The sequence below is a fragment of the Phoca vitulina genome, unplaced genomic scaffold (genome assembly GCF_004348235.1).
Source record: "Phoca vitulina isolate PV1807 unplaced genomic scaffold, GSC_HSeal_1.0 scaffold2, whole genome shotgun sequence".
In the NCBI taxonomy this organism is placed as follows: domain Eukaryota; kingdom Metazoa; phylum Chordata; class Mammalia; order Carnivora; family Phocidae; genus Phoca; species Phoca vitulina.
Genome location: NW_022589705.1, coordinates 91,406,089 through 91,428,563, shown reverse-complemented (window position 1 = coordinate 91,428,563; position 22,475 = coordinate 91,406,089). Strand labels below are relative to the sequence as shown.

General features: G+C 43.5%; 1 protein-coding gene across 2 annotated transcripts in view; it reads left to right on the top strand.

Moving 5' to 3' along the window:
- PDPN (podoplanin) overlaps positions 1–21,142 on the top strand; it is a 28,924-nt gene extending 7,782 nt beyond the window's left edge. Inside the window, exons 2-6 of one of the 2 annotated variants that reach the window (XM_032393342.1) lie at positions 10,844–10,974; positions 12,647–12,776; positions 17,693–17,731; positions 18,305–18,410; positions 19,414–21,142. In XM_032393342.1, coding sequence (XP_032249233.1) covers positions 10,844–10,974; positions 12,647–12,776; positions 17,693–17,731; positions 18,305–18,410; positions 19,414–19,420 — 413 coding nt within the window. In that variant the 3' untranslated portion in view covers positions 19,421–21,142. Of the gene's footprint in view, positions 1–10,843; positions 10,975–12,646; positions 12,777–17,692; positions 17,732–18,304; positions 18,417–19,413 lie in introns of both variants that reach the window. The other variant, XM_032393334.1, reaches the window with a different exon arrangement.
- The last annotated feature ends 1,333 nt before the right edge of the window (positions 21,143–22,475 follow it).

Here is a 22,475-nt window from a genome sequence, read left to right as displayed (position 1 = left end):
GAGAGAGAGAGAGAGAGCACAAGCAGGGGGAGTGGCAGAGGAAGAGGGAGAAGCAGGCTTCCTCCTGAGCAGGGAGCCTGACACAGGGCTCGATCCCAGGACTCTGGGATCATGACCCGAGCTGAAGGCAGACACTTAACCAACTGAGCTACCCAGGAGCCCCAACAGTTCTGTAGTTTTGGATCTTACATTTAGGTCTTTGACTCATTTGGGGTTATTTCTTATATGTGATATGAAGTAGAGGACCCATTCCATTCTGTTGCATGGGGCTCTCTGGATGTCCCAGAATCATTAGTTGAAAAGGTAATTCTTTCCCATCAAGTTATCTTGGCACCTTTGTCAAAAATCACTTGCCAATAAATGGATGGGCTTATTTCTGGACCTCAATTCTATTCCATTTTTCTATACATCTATCCCTATGCCAATGCCACACAGTCTTGATTACTGTAGTTTTGTAGTAAGTTTTGAAGTTGGGAAGTTTAAGTCCTCCTACTTTGTTCTTTTTCAAGATTACTTTGACTATTCTTATCACTGTGTTTTAGTTATTTGTATACATCTCTTGCCCGTTAGAGAGCAGGACCCATGTCTTACTCAGCACTTAAAAGAACACATGATTGGTACATTGTAAACATTTGTCAGGAGGAAGAGGGAGGAAACGCAGTGATCCAAGTCTCTGGGCAGAAATGACAAAGAGGCAGGTGACAGAATTTTAAAAATCAGGTTGGAGGGATGATAGGTTTGGAACCAATGTTATAAGGAGGAGTTCAAGTTTGTGCACTCTGTTTTAGACACAGGGACTTGGAGGTAATAATAGGACATCCAATTGGATGTATTTGATGGGTACCTGGAAAGATAATCAAAATGACATCAGAGGTACACTCTAGAGACACAGTTTGCTGCCTGAACTCCTCCCCATTCATCGGAACAAGGGGAGAGAGATGGCAAGAAGGGTCAGAAGAGATTCCCCCTAGCTAAGAACAATTCTTTTTAAAAATCTACCGAAGCACACTTCAAACTCCCCAACCAGGCTCAGGATCAAGGCCAAGGGCAGCTAATGGAAACACAGCCACATTCTGCACATTCCTCTAAGGCCTCATCCTCCTTGGTGCACAGCTGGGCTGTCTGTGAGCTACATGGGTGGATGGTGAGGTCAGAGCCAAAGGGGCTTCTCTTTTCACTCTTGCAAAATCAGGGCCTGCTCAGCTGACAGCCCTGAGTGAATCAGAAGCTCAGTTTCCGAGCAGATGGTGAGTGTTTTCCCACTCTGCCACCCTGTTGAGATGCTCAGTTCCGGGGCAGGACTTCTAAAACAGGTTTTAGTCATTTGATTTTTCAGGTACTAAGCAGTCCTCTCTATGCGGTGACCTTTCCAACGGGCCACTGGACCCAGCCAGTTCCAGAGAAGTTATAACAGAGGTGTTGATTCCAGTTTACAAAGCTGAACTCATTTCCTCTTTTACTGAGAACATTCTGCTCTTGGTCAACAGAGAAAACCTCTCCCCAGGTTGAGTAATCTCGGTTGAAGTTGTAATCAACAGCCTCTAGTTTTAACACTTGAGGAGTTCCGAGCCCCAGTCGTGTTTGGGGGTGAGCAGGTAAGTTGATCTGTGAAGGCTGAAAAGTGTGAATATTCATGTACTCATTCATTCAGCTCTCAGAGGCCATGCCAGCGGCTGGGCCATAAACTTATAGTGGAATGGGATGCTACTCCCAGGAAGCTTATAGATGCTAGCAGAGAAAAAGTAGTCAGTGTTGGTGTTATCAAGCCTTGTTCTAGTTTAGAGGAATTACTTTCTCTTGGCACCCTGGGAAGGCTCTGGGGGAAGAAGCATCTCACTTGGGCCAGGTAGATGAGTAGGTAGGGTTTAGATGGACAGTGAAGTTGGAAGGATGAAACTGCAGGTGCCCTTGGCATCTGGAAGCCCACAGAGCAGCTTTGGTGCCACCCCAGCCCTTGCCACATGGAGTCGAGGGAATATGAGGGGAGCTGCAGAGAAATGACCAGTATATATGAAGCCCGTGTGACACGGTGGTTCGAGCGGGGTTTGGCGTCTAACAGACCCGATGTGTAATTCCTGCGTCACCACCTGCTAGCTACATGGGCGGTTTATGCTCAGCCTCACCATCCCCAGCTTCAAAATGAGAATGACATTAGTTTGTAAGGCGTTTGTAAAGATCAGGAGAGGGTACCTGGCACCATGTTTTGGACGTTCTCCAATAAATTCAAAATAGCAGCCATTATTATAATACCTACCTCCTTAGAAAAGCAAACTGGTGCAGCCACTGTGGAAAACAGTGCGGACGTTCCTCAAAAAATTAGAAGTAGAACTACAGGGGCGGCTGGGTAGCTCAGTTGGTTAAGCGTCTGACTCTTGATTTCTGCTCAGGTCACCTGCCGGTGACTTGCTGGGAGGTTTTGCTAAGGACATGAAAGCTGATCTCAGAGTCCTGAGATCAAGCCCCAAGTGGGGCTCTATGCTAGGCATGGAACCTGCTTGGGATTCTCTCTCTCCCTCTCTCTATACCCCTCCCCCTCCCTGCGTGCATTCTCTCTCCCTGAAAAAAAAAAAAAAAAAAATAGAACTACCATATGACCCAGGAATTCCACAACTGGGTGTTTATCCAAAGAAAATGATAACGCTAATTTGAAAAGATATATCCTGTTTACTGCAGCATTATTTACAATAGCCAAGATACGGATGCAACCCAAGTGTCCATCCATAGATGAATGGATAGAGATGATGTGGTCGATATGGACAATGGAATATTACTCAGCCATAAAAAGAATGAAACCTTGCCATTTGCAACCACATGGAGCTAGAGAGTATAACGCTAAGTAAAATAAGTCAGAGAAAGACAAATACTATATGATTTCACTCCTATGTGGAATTTAAGAAACAAAACTAAGAAAAAAAGAGACAAACCAAAAAACCGACTCCTAACTATAGAGAACAAACTGGCGGCTGCCAGAGGGAAGGTGGGTGTGGGGGGGATGGGGGAAATAGGTGAAGGGGATTAAGGGTGTCCTTATTGTGATAAGCACCAATGTGACCAACGTGTAGAATTATGAATCACTATATTGTACACCTAAAGCTAATATAACACTGTATGTTAATTATACTGGACTTTAAAATAAAATCAAATACCTACTTGTTGGATGGTCATGGAAAATAACCTTGAAGATTTGTGAAGGGCACACAGTGGGCCTCTGCTGATTCTCCCCCATCAGGGAAGAAAGAATGCAGGTGGCTGGGAAGTCTGGTGTCATGTTTAAAGGACTGCATGTCCTGGTCCCTCCACCTGCCAGTGACTTGCTGGGAGGTCTTGCTAGGGACATGAAAGCTGAGTCCCCAGCCACACGGGCCCCTCTCCTTTCTTGACTGCTCGTGTTCAGCTGCAGAGACCTTCAGAATGCTACCTCTTTGGGGCATTGTGCATAATGTCCCCTCTCTGAAGTCAGGGAACGCTGCTCCAAATCTTAATGTGTAGCATTTCTTCTGATTTCTCCAGAGGAACTGGTGACGTTTGTCTGATCTCAGCCTTGACACGTCTCTCTTGAATTTCATGAGAGAGGCACATGTCCCCGGTGCTGACAGTGGGTGATCACAGCTCGGCATTGGCTGGGCCTGCAGGGGCTGCCAGGATGGGACACAGCGAGTGGACAGGCTTCTGCTCACGACACATTGGACAGCAAAGCCACAGAGCTCATCCTCAGAGGTGGATTGTCCTATTCTCAGCCATGTTCAGGGGAAGCTATTTAATAACTCTTGAGTGAAGCCCAGTAGACAGCAAGAATATCGTAACATAAGGGTTAATTCAAAAGAAATGTCCTACTTGGGCGTCGGTGTGTTCTTTTAGTCAGTTGTTCAAAAAAACATCTGCTGAATACTTACCGTGGTGCCAAGCACTGGGAATATGGGGCAGTGTGGGCTTTGGGGATGTGGGGGGGGTAGCACTGTGCATCCTGGAAGAAAATTATGGATAGTGTGGGATACTGAGTGGTTGGGCCAAGCCTTCAAGGAGCCGCCTCGATTTTCCATGGCCACACTTTTGATCCGGTAAGCAATTTACCAGGAGCCACAGAAAGAGTGGGAATTGAGAGGAACCCACTGGCCACATCAGTGATTATACTGACCCCAGCCCAGCATCTGCCAGGAGTTGAAGGCCAGCATACAGCTCTGGGTCAGCAAGTGATTTTCAATATTCCAAGGAAAGGCTCCTTCACAAGGTCAGAGGATGGGCCAGCCTATAGGACGAGAGGATTGATTCGAAAGAGGTGGTAAATAAAAGCAAAGTCCTAACACCTTTCTTCTGGTTGCAGAAGCCTACTTGGTGGTAACTAAGGGAGCGCATCAAACAGCTAAATTTGGGCCATTTGAATTGAGATGAAGGACCCTATGAAGATCTGAGTATCAACATGGGTGGTCTGCAGGGCGCTAGGTAATGTTGGAGGTTGGCAACTTTCCACAGCTCTAGGTGTGTTTATTTTCGGGCTTCTGAGCACAGTATTGAGACATGGGGTGATAGGCACAAGCCTGTGTCTGGGCAAAGGAATAAAAACAGGTATTTTTGCTTATGTTTTTCAAATAGATGTTTTGACCTCTCTCCAAAAACATTGCTTCATCCCAAATGTAATTGGGAAGCGAGGGGGGTGGAAATGCTAGGATTCATTATTTATTAATTATCCGACAGTTACTCCTACAGGGGAAAACCAGAACTTCCTAGGATGTTGTAAGAAAAAAAAAAAAGAGCATTCTCTTTCTCAACGGCCACAAAACCCATTCCACAGCCACGTAGTCATTCATCTTCAAAGCTTATTTGTGCAGTGAGATGCTGGGGCAGCTCAAGATGCTAGGAAACCTCAGGCAACACGAAAGATTGCCTCAATCTGTTGGCTGACGCTGCAGGTTTTCTTTGAAAACCCCGAGGATAGCTCAGCTTGTGACTTCTTTATTTTTAAAATCAACTTTCATAAGATGAAAGCAGAGAGGGAGGCAAACCCTAAGAGACTCTTAACTCTATAGGAAACAAACTGAGGGTTGCTGGAGGGGAGGGGGTAACTGGGGGATGGGCAGTAAGGAGGGCACGTGATGTCAGGAGCACGGGGTGTTATATGCAACTGATGAACCACTAAACTCTACCCCTGAAACTAATAATACACTATATGTTAATTGATTTTAAATTTTAAAGAATGTTAAAGTATAGCTAAAAAAATAAAAGTATAGTTAAAAGTGTATTACCTGAAAAACTACAGTTAATTTAGAAATGAATATCTAAAAGTAAAACATAAAAAAAAAATCAACGTTCCTCTTTTAAGATAAAATGCTATGGAAGCTGCTTCTCCGGCTGTCTGATTTTTGAGGCTTCAAGTCAGCAGAAAGAGGACTGCAGGGAGCTTCTCCCTCACGTGGACATGGAAACAGCAGAGGCTCTTAAACTTAGGGAGAGGACTTTTGTGACTCTTTTGATAAAACAAGGGGGAAGTCCAGTAAAGGACTCAGGGTCATATACTTAATACATCCATTCATACTCTGAATGTTGTTTCTCCACGGAGCTGTAACAGGTGGGAAAATGAATTCTTGGCTCCAAGGTGTGGTATTTATTTCTGACTGTTGGTGGGTGAGGTCTCTAGACACGTCCCGGCCATTACCTGTCTGGGTTTTTTCCCTTGCCACCTCACTGTCCTGGTGCAAGCATCAGCCACTCCTGCCAGGACAGTGGGATAGCCCGAGGGGTCTCCCTGCTTCCTTCGGATCCCTGCACCATCCCCGATACACACACCCCATTCACATGGCACTCCGACTCAGGTGATGTCATCTCCTGCCTTCCCTTCGCAGTCCAGTTGAAAGGAGAACCCCACCAGACTGGCCCTCCACGCCTCCTCTATTCGTTTCTTCCATCCAGCCCCACTGACCACTCTCTGTTTCTTGAGTGTGCACTGCCCCAAACTCATTCTGGGCTTCCAGGTTAGACCATCTCTTCCCATCTGGAGTTCACTTGCTCATTCAACAGATACTTACTGAGTGTCTCTTATGTGCCCGGTATTCTAGGCCGGGGGCGGGCACTGAGATGGACAGCCTTTACTGAGTTTATGTTCTCGTAGGACAGCCAGGTAGTGAAGATCCAGCTTGATGAGTGGTTGAGTACTCTGGCATGTGTGTGAGGGTGTGGGGAGGGTGGGGGAAGGCCTCCCCAAGAAAGTGCCCTTTGAGGACAGATCTAAGGGGGTGAAAGAGTGCTATCTTGAGATTTTCCTTGTTTGCTTGTTGTGAGTCCCCTCCCCGCCCCCACAACAGTACCCAAAATCATGAGAGATCTCACTTTGTTCAATCCTCCGTCTCTAGTACCCAGAATGGAGCCCAGCACTTAGTAGGTGAACAGGGAATATTTGGGGATATAGAGGTGGGCCTTGGGAAGGTTCCAGTCTTGACTGTTGCTGCTGCCTTAATTTTCAGAGCAAGTAGAGCTCTTACACTGTTGTAAAGCAGGTCACACCTGCCTCCTATAATCTACCACTTCAGAAAGCCTAGTCCTAGAAGGGACTCATTTGAGGAAACTGAGATTCTGGTTCCTAAATAATGGAAGATTCTAATCAGATGGGATTTCATAAAAGGATATATGATGCAAGAGGAAGCGGTTGCTTCTGACAACCAGGATTATAATTTATGAAAGGAAGGGGGGGGTGTGGATGAAGAGGAAGGATGTCAGAACCCAGGGAGGGGCCAGGGGGCTTTCTGGCCCATGGTAGCACAAAGATGTCTTTTGTTGTGTTGCTGAGTACACGGATGAGCTGTTAAAACACTTGGCTTTGTGTCCGTTCACCGACCAGGTGAACTAGGCAAATCATTTAATTTCCAATGTTAGACAATTATTCTGACACTTGTTAAGACAGTTGGAAGAATTTATTCAAGACTACTGCAATAGGGGAGAGAGATAGGGGTTCAATTCTAAATACAGCAAAGATAGCTGGGGATTTATAACCAAGGAGCAGAGTATGGGGGGTGGTGAATGGAAAAGTATGGAAAGAACACATCAAGGGTAGGGGGTGGTTCTTGCTAAACTGGCTCAACAGGATTCTTGCTAAAGGCAGGCCTACCACTTGGACATCAAAGGTGGGGGATGGGGCACTTGGTCAGGCCGGAGCATTCTCTCTCAACGGACTTAGCAGGGTTCTTGCTAAAACTAGACCCTTGCAAGGATGGACAGAGAAGCCCAACTAGAATTTGGTCAAGGAGAGATCTTTGTCGGCCTCATTTTCCTAATCTGATAAAGGGGACAGTGATGCCAGTGTAACCCACCCATGGGGCCATTTTGAAATGAAGTCAGTCAAAAGGTAATAAACAAATAAACCCTATGTGGTGGTGGTGGGGGTGGGTGGTGTTGTTATAAAGCTGGGCCTCCCACGTTAAGTAGAAGCTACAACTTGGAAGGACCTCGATGCACTTCTGTTCAAGTAGCCTACTCTTCCTCCTCACTCTCTACACCCCTACACCCGTAGTACTGAATTCACTCAGCAGCGGATAGTGGACTTGAAGAGGAAGGGGGAGTGGGTGGTGAGGGGAGCACAGATTTAGGAGTGGGTTCTGGAATGGAAGTGAGGGCAGAAGGCAGTGAGCAAGCCATTTGACCTGGGCCTTGTGCTGAAAGTTTACTCCCATGACTGCGACATGGTATTTGAAAGTAGACATTTGTCTCAATGAGAGCTAGTTTTGAAGCAGTGGGGGAAAGAGGGTTTATTGGGACCAACTGGTCAATCTTCTGGGGGGAAATCAAATTATATCCCCATTTTGCATCACACTTCAAAAGAAACACAAGACAAATAGAAATAATCAGTGTAAGAACAAAACCATAAGGACAATCTAGGTGAATATTCACATAAGCTTGAAGAAGGGTTTGTAGGTATGATATCAAAGGGAAAAACAAGCTTAATGTTTGATTAGCAAATGAGCTCAGGACTTCCAAAAGAAAGATGCAAATGCCAGCTCATCAAAAAAAAAAAAAAGTGTTGGCGGCAGCTCTTACAAAGAATGTATTCCTAAGGTATAAAGAACACATACAAAACAATAAAAAAGATGAATACCATAAGAGAAAAATGGTCACAGAAGAAGAAGACATTTTTAATGGCCAAAAAATAAATGGAACAACTCATCACCATTTATCAGGAATGTAAATAAAACCAGAAGATTGCAAACACTTATTTAAAACACTTTTATCAAGATCTTGGGACTATTACTATTACAGTAACAGTTCTAAATTCTAAAATATTTTAAAAGAAAGGGATCCCATAAAAATACGTAAACTGGAATAATTTCTTTAGAGAAATCAGTCTTCAATGCGAAGAGGAAAGTGGTTCCTAATTAGCACTTTCAAACCGATAAACATCTCTTCAGTTCTTGCTTGTTCTTAAACTTGAGAACCTGAAGGTAAAATTGATTTATCACATCTTCTCGTGGTTAATATAAAGTTTGGCCTAGCTCTTGAAAGAATAACACCTACACACAAATTCCAAAGCAGATGGATGGGTTGCTACTGTATTTGGAAACTTCCATTGGTTCTGACCACCACCACCGCGCCCCCCCCCCCGCCCCGCCACACCCCACCGCTGGGTGAGGCTGGGTGAGACAGGAAAAGGTGTTCCCGTGAGCATGAGGGTACTCTGGGCACAAGGACACTGTTATTGCAGGTTCATCACTGTGCTTATATAAACAGCTGTGTGTGTTGCCTGTGCACACACGTGTCTTCGGAGGAAAAAAGAATCGGAAGATGGAGGCATCCATACAGGATTTGAATTTCACCGGTCAAGGGAAAAGGGCGTTAATTGCTGGTTGGAGACTCAGGTGGCTGGGCTGGTAGGAACTCTTCACCCAGGAAAATCTTCGACCAAAATAATAAGAGGGACAATTGAAGATCTCTTGTTAGAGATCAACTTTCCCATGGAGCGAAAAGAATACCAGGGCAGTGAGACAAAAGCTATGCATCTTAATCATGAATGTCATTCATAAAACACCCTTTGTCTATTCAGGGTGATTTTACTACTTGGCTCTGTGGGCCAAGTACAAGAAGGAATTTTTATCAAGTTACGCTTTCAATGAGCTGAACTTTCTATGAAAGAATTCGAACCAACTTCATTCAGCACTTGATTTTTTCTTTTTTAAAAGCAAGGGTGTTTTGTTTTGTAAAGTTGGAGGATGCCATATAATAAATGGTTTTGCTGAGCAGCCTCCAGAAAAGATTGCTAAAATTGATGATTTGTTAACTGTTCAAACCAGGAGGGAAAGAAAAGAAAATGGGATGTAGGTTTTGAGCGTGTGTGTGTGTGTGTGTGTGTGCGTGTGTGTGTTTAATAAGGACTACTTGCCTGACAAAGGGATATTTCCCCCTTGAGCTTAATAAATACATTCAACATTTGCCTAACACCGCAGTCATAAATCCTGATGGGAGCCCATCGCTGCCCACCCACACCCCAGCAAGCCGCCAGGAGGGGAGGCAAACTATTTGCATGCACTGAGGTATTCAGTTATTGCTAACTGGTGAAAGCCATTCCCCGCCCCCCCACAGATGAAAAAAATAAATGCATATGCTTAGGGAGCTCATCCAAAGCCATTGATCGGCAGCACTGGATTAGGACTCCAGATGCAAAGAGAAGGCTCACAGAACCAGTGAATTTACTCTTGAGACTTTCTCCCTCCATGCATCAGCAAAGAAGTTATGATCAAATATTTATTACCTTTCCTTTGGCTGGGCTTTCTAAGCACAGGGAGAAATAAGGTATCTTAAGGCAAGGACTGGATTGCTGACTTGAGCACCGCCTGGATACAAACATCTACTCTTTAATTATACAACGAAGTCTCCAAGCACCCCCTCCCTCTTGCTCCTGGGATGTGTATGCTTGCTTAGTTTGCAACTGTGTTTAGCCATAGTTTCCAGAGCCACTCAGTATGGGGAGGGAGCCCATGACCAATGACTCAGATTTTTAACTCTTGAAAAGGGTTATTTGCTGAGCTGAGATAATACCCCTGCTTGGTCGTGCTTCATTTGGATCATCGCGACAGAGGTTCAAGAAAAGGCCACTGTTGCTATCTGTCCCGCTCCCCGCACTCCACCTTCGTGTGGAATTCAACTTGCTATCCCACTCCACTCATCCCCTGCTCCTCTGGAAACCTTTCTCATGGGTACAACAGGGTCATTCATTCTGTTAACGCAGAAAAGCCCTGGCCAGGGGCACTGAGGTCCCTCATTAGCATAGCTCTCGGTGCACTAAGATTTCTGTTGGGTATCTCGGCACCGTTATGTACATTACTGACTCTCCCCCACAGACAGTAACCTCAGAGCCCTCATCATTCAAGGAGACATCGGTCTCAAAATTAAATGGAAAGCAAGCTTGATTTTTAAGAGATGGGATCCGCTTTTGGACATTCTGATTTGGTATGTTTAAGATAGAGCCTGCAAATTGGAATTGTTAGAAATCTTTCCAGGTGACTCTAATTTAGAATGTTTCCAGGTCTAAATGATATTCTTTTTTTTTTAAGATTTTATTTATTTTTGTGAGAGAGCGAGCACGGGGTGGAGGGGGGGCTGGGGAGGGGCAGAGGGAGAAGCAGACTCCCCGCTGAGCAGGGAGCCCCATGCAGGACTCAATCCCAGGACCCTGGGATCATGACCTGAGCTGAAGGCAGACGCTTAACCAACTGAGCCACCCAGGCACCCTTAAATGATATTCTATTAACCTGAATGCACTATTGTATGTATTATATGAAATGGTAAAGAAAGTAATCTGATTGTAGCCGGTCAGTTAGGTCACGCAATTTCTACCTTAAGCCCTGACCCAGTCTTTCTTTTTTAGCCAGCACAGTCCGGCCAGAAGATGACATAACACCAGGTGTAGAAGATAGCGTGGTGACCCTAGGTGCAGAAGATAATGTGATGACCCCAGGCACCAGTGAAGAGCCTTATGAGTCTGGTTTAACAGCCCTGGTGAGTGTTCCAGGAGAGTGGAGTTTGCTCCATAGGCATGCAATCATATGCAAGGATATTTTATGACTGTCTTATTTCACTTAGCATAATATCCTTATGGTTTATCCATGCTGTAGCACATGTGACAATGTCCTTCCTTTTTAAGGCTGATTATTCCATCGTATGTACCACATTTTGTGTATCTGTTCATCGGTCAGTAGACGTTTGGGTTGCTTCCAACTCTGGGCTATTGTGAATAGTGCTACTATAAAAATGGATGTGCAAATACCTCTTCCAGACCTTGCTTTCAATCGGGTATATGCCCAGAACTAGGATTGATGGGTCATATGGTAGTTCTATTTTAAATTATTTTGAGGAAACTCCATCTTGTTTTCCATAGTGGTTGCACCATTTTACAATCCCACAGTACACAATGGTTTCAGTTTCTCTACCTTCTTGCCAATGTTATTTTCTGTTCTTTTGAGAGTAGCCATCCTAACAGGTACGAGGTGATAATCTCATTGTGGTTTAATTTGTATTTCTCTGATGACTAGGGATACTGAGCATCTTTCATATGCTTACTGACCATTGTATATTGTCTTTGGGGAAAGGTCTATGCAAGTCCTTTTGCCCATCTTTGTTTGTTTGGTTTTGGTTTTGGTTTTATTTTGGGGGGGGTGGTGCACGCATACAAGCAGGGGGGAGGGGCAGAGGGAGAATGAGAATCTTAAGCAGGCTCCACTCTCAGCATGGAGCCTGATGCAGGCCTGGATCTCATGACCCAGAGATCATGACCTGAGCTGAAATCAAGAGTCAGACGCTTAACCAACTGAGTCATCCAGGCACCCCCTTTTTGCCCGTTTTTGAATCAAGCTATTTGATTCTTTGTTGTCAAGTTGTAGGAGTTCTTCTTACCCTTATCAGATATATGATTGGCAAATATTATCTCCCATTCCATAGGTTGCTTTTTTACTCTGCTGATTGTGTCCTGTGATGCACAAAGTTTTTAAGTTTAATGTGGTCCCACTCATCTAATTTTGCTTTTGTTGCCTGGGCTCACTGGCATATTTGTTGAATGCTATATTGGCATGAACTTTGGAGTCACAGGATCACGTCCAAGTCTTCTTGCTTGTTGGCTATGTGAGTTTGGGCATGTTGTCTAATCTCTCTAGGCCTCATTCAGACTATAGGACTAATAATAGGATTTTCTTTACAGTGTTGTTTATGGAGTAAATGAGAAGGTCTTTAAAGGGCCTTGCACAGTAAGCTCTCAATAAAAGCCAGTTATTCCTTTAATTGGGGAAGGGAAGGCATTGAAAGATGGTACAACATAATATGTACCAAATAAATATTACAGGGAAAAAAAATGCCATTCAAGTTCAAGGGAGAGAAAGAATTAAAGCCTAGTGACCTGGTATTTTTTGAAGAATTAAGACCCTAGGAAGTCAATTTGTTAGATTAGTCAACTTAGTCATGCTAAATACTTGATATTTATTTCCAGAGTACATTTGGTGTCATTCCTGCCCAAACTCTGTCATTTCTGTTTGTTTGTTTTCTTGTTTCCACTTTAAATTGATGTCATCATATATTTTGTATTTTTTTCCGCTTTAAATCCTTTTCTGTTATAAGGTTGAGTATGTATTTTAAAACATTAGATTTTATTTCTCTTTTGCCTCATTTCCTTCTCTAATAGGTGCCAATAAATACAGAGAGTGTGACAGACTTTCACTTAGAGGATGGGCCGACTCAAGAAAGCACAGTCCATGCCAAAGAAGAAAGTCAGAGCACCACAGCCTTGAATGTAGTGACTAGTCACTCCATAGGTAAGAAAACCAGTTGCCCCCAATAGGTGTCGATCTTCTTTTATAATCAGTACATTACAAATATCCACAAACAAATCTAATGATTAGTAGGGCACGTTTTGGAATGCTAAGAGTGATTTCTGAACCAATCTTATGTGCTAGGTTCAGAATTCGGTTTATAGGGTTGCTAAATTGAATTTGATTTATTGGGTTGCTGAACACAGCTCTCCCCTTTGAATGACAACTAGTGATAATGTCCCCACAAGGGCAAATTAGCTACTAGTGTCATGTTGCTGATGGTAAGCTGATCCAATGTTGCACTAAGAACCTTGTGTTGACACCCAAGAGCGGAAACCTTGACCAACCTATGTAAGTTGTAATAGATTCCATACTAATATTTACCATCTCACACTGAGTTCATGTCTGTACACATGGAACAAGAATCTATCCTAAACCAGTCTTGCCAGGATCGGGGGCTGCACTTTGATTTATAGTTGGTACCTGCAGCTGTGTAAAAGGACCACTGCCTTGGGTCTTTGTCATTATTTGAGGTGTAGACCATCACTGAAATTGAAGAGAAATCATTGCCATTACAACTTAATGGAAAGAGATAGCCTCCGGTTTCTAGAGCTTTCTTAAGAGAAATGCAGTTGTTTGGGGTTTTTATTTTAAAATTGCCTTATGTTGTAGTAAATGGGATGGGAGAGGGAAAAAAACTAATCCTCCGATAACTGCAATGAATGCTTGCTAATGAGAAATTTTAAAGATTTTATTTATTTATTTGAGAGAGAGAGAGAGCTAGAAAGAGCATGAGTAGGGGAGGGGGAGAGGGAGAAGCAGACTCCCCACTGAGCGGAAAACCCGAAGTGGCGCTTGATCCCAGGACTCCGAGATCATGACCTGAGCCAAAGGCAGACACTTAACCAACTGAGCCACCCAGGCGCCCTGCTAATGAGCAATTTTATATAAATTATTTTATCTAGATAGGTGTTTCCATCTTTAAATGAAAGTAAACATAAAGACCTTGCCTAAATCGATGGTTCCTCAAATCAGTGGCACATCTGAACACCTAGAAAGTTACTTTATTGTTCAATATACGTTTCTTTTTTTTTTTTAAGATTTCATTTATTTATTTGACAGAGAGAGACACAGCGAGAGAGGAAACACAAGCAGGGGGAGTGGGAGAGGGAGAAGCAGGCTTCCCTCTGAGCAGGGAGCCCAATGCAGGGCTCGATCCCAGGACCCTGGGATCATGACCTGAGCCAAAGGCAGACCCTTAACGACTGAGCCACCCAGGCGCCCCTCAATATACATTTCTAGACCCAATCACCACTCTGGTTTTACAAACTCTATAGCACTTTTGAGGGTTTTTTAAAAATTGCTTTATATTTGGGCTGCTTGGCTGGATCAGTTGGTGGAGCATGTGACTCTTGATCTCAAGGTTGTGAGTTCAAGTCCCACACTGGGCGTGGAGCCTTTTTTTTTTTTTTTTGACCTCTTTATTTAAAAAAAATCTGAAATACATAGGCATAATGTGAACAATTTTCTTTAATTAACATACAATATATTATTTGTTTCAGGGGTACAGGTCTGTGATTCATCAGTCTTACACAATTCATAGCACTCACCATAGCACATACCCTCCCCAATATCCATCACCTAGCTACCGCATGCCTCCCATCCCCCTCCCCTCCAGCAACCCTCAGTTTGTTTCTTGAGATGAAGAGTCTCTTATGGTTTGTCTCCCTCTCTGGTTTCGTCTTGTTTCATTTTTCCCTCCCTTCCCCTATGATCCTCTGCCTTCTTTCTCAAATTCCACATATCCGTGAGATCATACGATACTTGTCTTTCTCTGATTGACTTATTTCGCTTAGCATAATACCCTCTAGTTCCATCCACGTCGTTGCAAATGGCAAGATTTCATTTTTTTGATGGCTGGGTAGTATTCCATTGTATATATAGACCACATCTTCTTTATCCATTCATCTGTTGATGTACATCTAGGCTCTTTCCATAGTTTTGGGTATTGTGGACATTGCTGCTATAAACATTGGGGTGCATGTGCCCCTTCGGATCACTACATTTGTATCTTTGGGGTAAATACCCCGTAGTGCAATTGCTGAGTCGTAGTGTAGCTCTATTTTCAACTTTTTGAGGAACCTCCATACTGTTTTCCAGAGTGGCTGTACCAGCTTGCATTCCCACCAACAGTGTAGGAGGGTTCCCCTTTTGTGGAGCTTATTTAAAAAAAAAATTTTTTTTAATTACATTATATTTGTACACACAGTGTCCATAGCAGCATTATTCACAATAGCTAAAACATGAGAGCAACTCAAATGTCCGTCAACAGATAAATGAATAAACAAAATGTGGTGTATACATTAATGGACTGTTATTCAGCCCCTAAGCACATTCTGGCACCTGCTACAATATGGATGAATCTTGAGGACATTATGCTAAGTGGAATAAACCAGTTACCCAAAGAAAACTACTGTATAATTCCACTTATATGAGTCAAATTCATAGAGACAGAAAGTAGGATGGTGGGTGCTAGGGGCTGGGGGGAGATGGGGGTGGGAAGTTAGTGTTTAATGGTATCAGTTTTGTGAGACGGTAAGAGTCCTGGAGATGGATGGTGGGGATGGTTGCACAAGAGTGAATGTACTTCATGCCACTGAACTATTTAAAAATGGTGAGGACAGTAAGTTTTATGTTATGTGTATTTTACCACAATGGTGGGGGGGAAGCTTTATGAAGTGCTTTGAAAATAAAGTCTAAAGGTCACTCTGAAATGCTAAAGAAATGGTGAACAATTAAACACCAGATAGAACAAAATAGGGCTAAGCAAAGAAAGAATCATCAATATAATTGGTAATTGGAAAACATTTCAAAATTTTGGAGAAGAATTGATCATTTGTGAAATGAGTTGACAGCGCATTTAGCTGCCAAAAATGCAGTGTCCCAAGTTGAGTATTCTTCCCATCAGACTAGCATACCTCTCTTATTCCTTTAAAACAAAATTCTCAATTCTCTGGAAAATATTCATGATTCCTCTCCTGTCCAGTCTCCTGCCCCACCCTGCCACAATAAGTGTGACTTATGGCACGTTTCCACATAATACATCAGTGTCCCAAGAAATTTTCACATGTGAGTTAAAATGTAATTATAAGCACTTGGTTTTTTTAAGAGGTGATTTTTATTAGGGCAGCAGATGTCTTTCCCATGAAACACCCAAGTACGATGATGTTCACTCTCATGACTACAATCAGTATAATTGGGCTGGAGCTAGGGAGGATAGAACTAATAAGCTCTAATTTGGTAATGAATCTTCCACATTTTTTGGTAATATGTTTTCTGACCAGTGGTGTCACAGATGGTGAGAATGATGTGTCATAAGTCTGGAAATCAGCAGCCGCCATGTTAAGACATGATAAACAAACGATTGACTTTTTTCTACTGGTAGTTGGCAGCCAAAGGGATGACCTTTTAGGAGCAATTCCATGATACGTTTGTTCCGGGCTGGCCTCAGACCCACCAGTCTTTGAACCATTTTTTTTTTATGGTGGGATAGCACCATCAACTTGAGCTCCATGTAAATGCCCCAGAGCCATGGCTTCAGCTCATGCTGGCAGAGCTGTGTTCAGGGACCCTTATCCTAGGGCCATCTTGAAAAGGTGCCTATTTTTGAAGAGAGTCTTGGTACAAAGACTTCTTTCAAATCCACGCATTAGACAGGCGCCTGGGTGGCTCAGTTGGTTAAGCGACTGCCTTCGGCTCAGGTCATGATCCTGGAGTCCTGGGATCGAGTCCCGCATCGGGCTCCCTGCTCAGTGGGGAGTCTGCTTCTCTCTCCCGCTACCCCCTCTTGTGCTCTCTCTCTCTCTCATTCTCTCTCTCAAATAAATAAATCTTTTAAAAAATCCACGCATTAGAAAAATAAGCATCTTGTAGATGATGCTTTCACCTTTGATTTGAAAAGCTCTTGGTTATATGTAGTATTTGCAAGTTGTGAACTATAGTTCTAGGGTGGGACCTGATTGATTGACTACCTCTGTTGTCTCATTAAATGAAAGCCTCTTGACTTGTCCCCCATCTGCAAACCAGGTAAAGGACCACCACCTGAAGGAGTTAAAGACTTGGTATGCAAAGAAGGTGATGGGAAAAACCAAACCAAACCAAAAACGTTTACTTTTAAATAGGCATTGTGTAAAATTATCTGAAAGAAACTCACAACTTTATTGTTTACTTACTGTAAGTTAGTAACTGAAACCCATGTGATAGGTAAATGAGAATATTCACATTGTAACTATTGGACTAGGTTTGGCTGCAGAGAGAAATCCTAATGTAACAGTGACATAAACACAAAGAGTATATTCCGTCATTAAACTTAGCTGGGCATATCGCTGCCCTGTAAGATATGAATTTTACTACTAAAGATAAAGCAAGGAATTGGTATCACAAGACAAATCACAGTCTGGGCCCCATCTTCCAGAACTAGAGTATATTGCTCTCAAAATACAATTCTTCAAAATAAACCTTATCACAGTGGATGAGTTTTCTGTGGTCTTGATATTGGACCAAGAATCAACAGCCTTGGTTTCTTTTGTTACCCAAACCTCTAAGACTTTTTGACCATTTCTGTGGGTCAATTTCCCTGACTCTGCTCTCTAAAGTAGATGAGAAAAAAGTAAGGTTCACCAAAGTACTATGGATGCATAGGTATGAAGAAGCACTCGTAAGTTCAGTAATAATAGTTTTGAAGACAGGATCGTGTCAGAGCTTGCTTAAAAATCCCCTGATCCAATTTATTTAAGAAATTATATTCTTTGCTTGTGTCTTGCTACCTTCCACTTAGGGTAAATTCATCTTTTGCCACTTGTTAAATTATAGTTATTATATCCTAATAATTCTGTATCATTATATCTCTTTCTTTACAGAGAAAGTAGGTGAAGACACAGAGACAACAGTTGAGAAAGGTAGGCGAGATTTTGTTATCAATTATTTTTATGGGAGTTTTAAAAAAAAAGTTTCTTTGAAGCTTATCTTGTGATGAATTACATTCTTTCCTGGATTGTAGTCAACAAGAGCGAAATACAGAACCCTCTGAGAAGAGGTTTCAAACCTCTTTTAAGAGAAAAAAGAAAATTGCCTGTACTTGAAAATACGCAAACCACAAATGAGTCTAGTCACTTAATGACAGCCATGGAGAATGGTGTCGTATCACAGTTTATTGTTATGAAGGATGAAAGTAGGGGCTCATTTAATCCAGCACACAGACGTTACCTAATAATTAACAGTGAAGCCACCCAGTATGAATGGTATGCTTGATAGATCCTGAGACCCAGGAATCTTTCCATTCATATGAGGAGATGAGAGTAGCCCAAAGTTTCATCTCTTTTAGGTCAACTCCCACTGAATAAGCAGAAGCAAATTAGAACATGATTTGCTATCTTCAGTGGGGCAGTGGTATTGTTTATAAATGACACATTTTATCACAGGGATATCATTTATCTGGGGCTCATGCTTTTTTTTTCCCCATCCTCATTCAGATGGCCTGGCAACAGTGACCCTGGTTGGAATTATAGTTGGAGTCTTACTAGCCATTGGATTCATTGGTGGGATCATCATTGTGGTTGCTCGAAAAATGTCAGGAAGGTACTCGTAAGTAAATAACTTACACCCATGTGGTAGGTAAATGAGAGCAGTCATATCTAGAACTCCAACCTTTGAGCTAATTGAAACCTCTAAATAAAGATCATGTTCAGGGATGTCTGGCTGCCTCAGTGGGAGGAGCATGCAACTCTTGATCTCAGGGTCGTGAGTTTGAGCCCCACGTTGGGTGTAGAGTTTACTTTTTAAAAAAGTCATTTTCAGAAGCCCCTTACATCTGTGAGGACTACATCTGAAGTATAACCAGGAGAACAGGTATCTACTTGGCCCTTCTAAGTTTCCAAAAAAGAGAGTTAGAGCCAGAGATGGCTTTTGAGTTGACTCAAAAGTTGAGATCTAATCAAATTTGGCCTCTTGTCCTAATTTTTCAACTAACTGAACTTGAAAGAAAACCCAAACCAAGTTTCAACTTGTTACCTAATTGCCCTGCTCCCAATCATCAGAGGGAGGGAGGGGGCCTTCAGCAGAGCATCCATTGCAGAGCCTGGGCACCATTCTGATGAGAATTCTTCTGGTGGTGGGGTCCCCTCCCTCTACTCCTGCCCTGCACATACCCACACGCATGGTAGTGAACTCCTAGTAGTGATTATTGATGAAGGGAAGGAGTTCTTTCTCTTTATGAAAATTCCTTAAGAATTCAGAAGATCCAAACTCATAACCAGAGGAAGACTTTTTCTTATTTCTGTTGGGGAGATGATATATAATGGGGGGTAGGGGGTGGTAGAGAGGACAAGTGCTATATAACTGGGGGCTGAGGGACACAGCTCACAATACAGTCGCAGATTTATGGGCTTGGAAAAGCCTGGGAACCTGCCCCTGGCTGTGTGAGGGCCAGGCATGCAGGAGGAGTGAGCGGGGAGAGGAGAAGAGCTCCAGGTTCCAGAACTACCAGATTTATACGAAAGGACAATAGGACCATGACTCACAGGATTACTATTTACAGTGCCAGTAAGAGAAGTGACAGTCACCTTTTTCTTTGTTTTCACAGGCCCTAAAGAGCTGAAGAACTGTGCCCTTCTACCAACACTTTTTTAAAAGAGTTTCCGACTTCCCCATCCCTGAGCACGTGGGAGAAGATGACCCATGGAAATCGCTTGGCAATCCCACTCCAAATCCATGGCGATCCCTCCGCTTGCCAAAAGTAACCCAGGGAAAGACAATTCACGAGACTTGCTCCTCTAGGCATTTTGTCTTTTGAAAATATTTTTAAATATACATTTTGTAAAAGATGATTTAAAAGACAAAATGCATAGAAAATGGAGCAAAGCGATGTAAACTGATTTGTAACTAAGACAATATAATTTAATCGATGCTGGAAATTATAATCCTGTCTCCGTTCTGACCATTCGCTGTTATTGTTAAAATGCAATCAAGTCTGGAAATATTTATATCAATGGAGTCCCTGAGTTTAGTACCATGTTCGTGAGTGGCATAAGCATTGTGCAATCTCTGCTCTGTTGAAATGTACATATTCCAATCTAGTCTGGTCTGTTGTGAAAGCCTAATTTCATGTCAATAATCAAGTAGAAAATCTAAACTTGTATAATATGTAATGAGCAACTGCCTTTCACTGGCCCAGATAAATCATTTCAAAGGCCCCTATGTTAGAGTACAAACAGGAAGTCTATGGTTTGGAGAAGGGATTTTGTTTCTCACAATAAGGTCATCGGGCAGGCTCTAGGCTGGCTTATTGCCTTCTCCAGCGATGACTTGGTGACTTACAGATTTGCTCCCACCTGCTGCCTCCTCTTCCCTCAGATGATGAGCCAGAGCTCCTGGAGCAGCCTTTTCTCTTCCCAGGACCTAAGCCCTTCAGATTGGCTGTTTTGTTCTGGAATATGGAAGTCTTAGCCCTGGATGCCAGGGAGACTGCTGGATGTCCAAGGGTGCCCGAGGCTCAGATGTTCCAGAAACCAAGAACTATGGTGTTCCCCAAACAGAAGGAAACCCTGTGTGTCCCTCTGGCCTGATTACTTTCTGCCTCAGAGGAAACATCCAGGACACAAAAATAATCCTGTAAGATAGTAATTTTAAGAAAGCAGGTGGAATTTAAAGACTGGACATAAAAAATCAAAGAAATTCTCAGTCTCCGTGACACATCCCACACACTTCCATGGGGTCATCACTGAAAAGATCATCAGAGTAAAGGACCCCACGCTACCATATGGGGCGGGCTCCCTCCAGCTCAGTACATTTTCTGTAGTTCAGCTGCCTTCTTTTTCCCAAACACAAAGTTTTCATACTGAGCAGGTATCGCTCTGTCACGATTGTGGTTGTGCAGGTCTGATATTCTCTCAACTTGTACAAAAAAGTAAACTATCCTTTGGAAAAGCACCGCCCATTCCTCTCTTTCTTGCAGTAACGCGGGGATGTTATGTTAAACAGCGTGCCCTTCTGTTACCCAAGTCTGGCTGGCCCACCAACCCGGGGTCTGTATTTGAACATCCGCTGATTGAGAGAAGGGGCTTTAGAAGGGCTTTGTGTGCTTACGTATCCTTCTGTTTCATCGCTCAGATTCCTGAACGGGAGTTTGGGACAAAGTCTGTTTTGTCTTGCGTGTCCTTTCTTTTTTTTCTCTCACTGTGAACAATAACTTTCCGCCCCAAGTCATACACTGGACCCGCCACCTGCTGGGACAGGACTGTGGGTTTCTTGGTCACATCTGTGTTGGTGCTCAATGCAGTGTAGATGTGTTTTAAAATAAAAAACAGATGATTGCGTATAACAATGAGTCAGACCTTTGATTGGAAAGATCCCGTCTGGGTCACACTTTAGAACAGCTCCAGATAAGATTATCAGTTATGGAAACATCTGCCTCTAAACTTGATCGGAAGCGAATTATAGGTGGTTACAGGAAATACATCCACTGGAAAGAAATACAACTACGCCTTTCACGTAGGGCTCTGCCAAAGTGGAGAGGTGAAGGTCAAACTGAGGAATGGGATGAGACAGGTGGCACCTTGGGACTTCTTTTGCCCTCTGGTCACAAAGGGTTAACAAGGTTTTGCCTGGCTCCTGATTGCCCTGCACTGGACAGGAGCCGGGTCAGGGAGCCGTTACACCTGCTCCTGCCAGTCTTGGGCAGCCTGTCCCTCCGGAATTCCTGCTCCTGGGACATCTCACTGCTCCATGGCCCTTGGCTGCAAGCACTCTGCCTGGTCTAACAGAAAACTAGCCGTGTCCACCTAGCTCCAGAGACAGAGAAAGAGAACAGGGCTCTCAGCTAGGTCAAGTGCGCAGTCACAGTCCCTTACCCGCTCATGGAGCTGCTGGGGCTGCTGAAAGTTCAAGGGAACTTTCTCCCATCAGAGGCTCCTGGGAGCAGGCATGCTTAAGGTAACCGTGCCAGATGAAAGCCTCGTTTTACCCCCTGCCCCGCCCCCTTCTTTGTTTCAACCCGGGAGAGCCAGTTGAAAACCCAGGACTTAGTTCTGCCCTCATGTGGCACCTCAATGACCCAGGAAAGAACAAGAAGCTGAATTCCTTGCTGAGTCTATCTGCTTTTTCATTCCTATTTACTTAGTATTCAGGGCATGGGACTGCTTGGGACAAATGCTTCCATGGGGAAAATTGTGTATTCGGACCTTAAACTTTTTTTTACTAACTAAAAGTCCAGTGAAAGTGGGGGAAGCAGTTCCCCAAAACGCGGCTGGGTTGGGCACCTACTTGGAACACACAGTTGTCCACTTGTATGTCAGAGGACTTGCCTTCCCTAAGAGCCAGCACTTCTCTGTCCTCTTCCTGAAGCTTGACATCGGGTTAGAATGTGTCGTAGATCCTGGATTCTTAAATTCAATAAATGTAAATGATGTGGACACAGTTAATAGGCAACGATGCAGAATAAATTTGAAATCTCAGAGTTGGGGGCACCTGGGTGGTGCAGTTGGTTAAGCGACTAACTCTTGATTTTGGCTCAGATCATGACCTTGGGGTCCTGGGATCGAGCCCCACGTTGGGCTCCACACTCAGCACCGGGTCTGCTGGAGATTCTCTCTCCCTCTACTCTGCTCCTCCCGCTCATGCTCGCACTCGCTCTCTCTCTAAAATAAA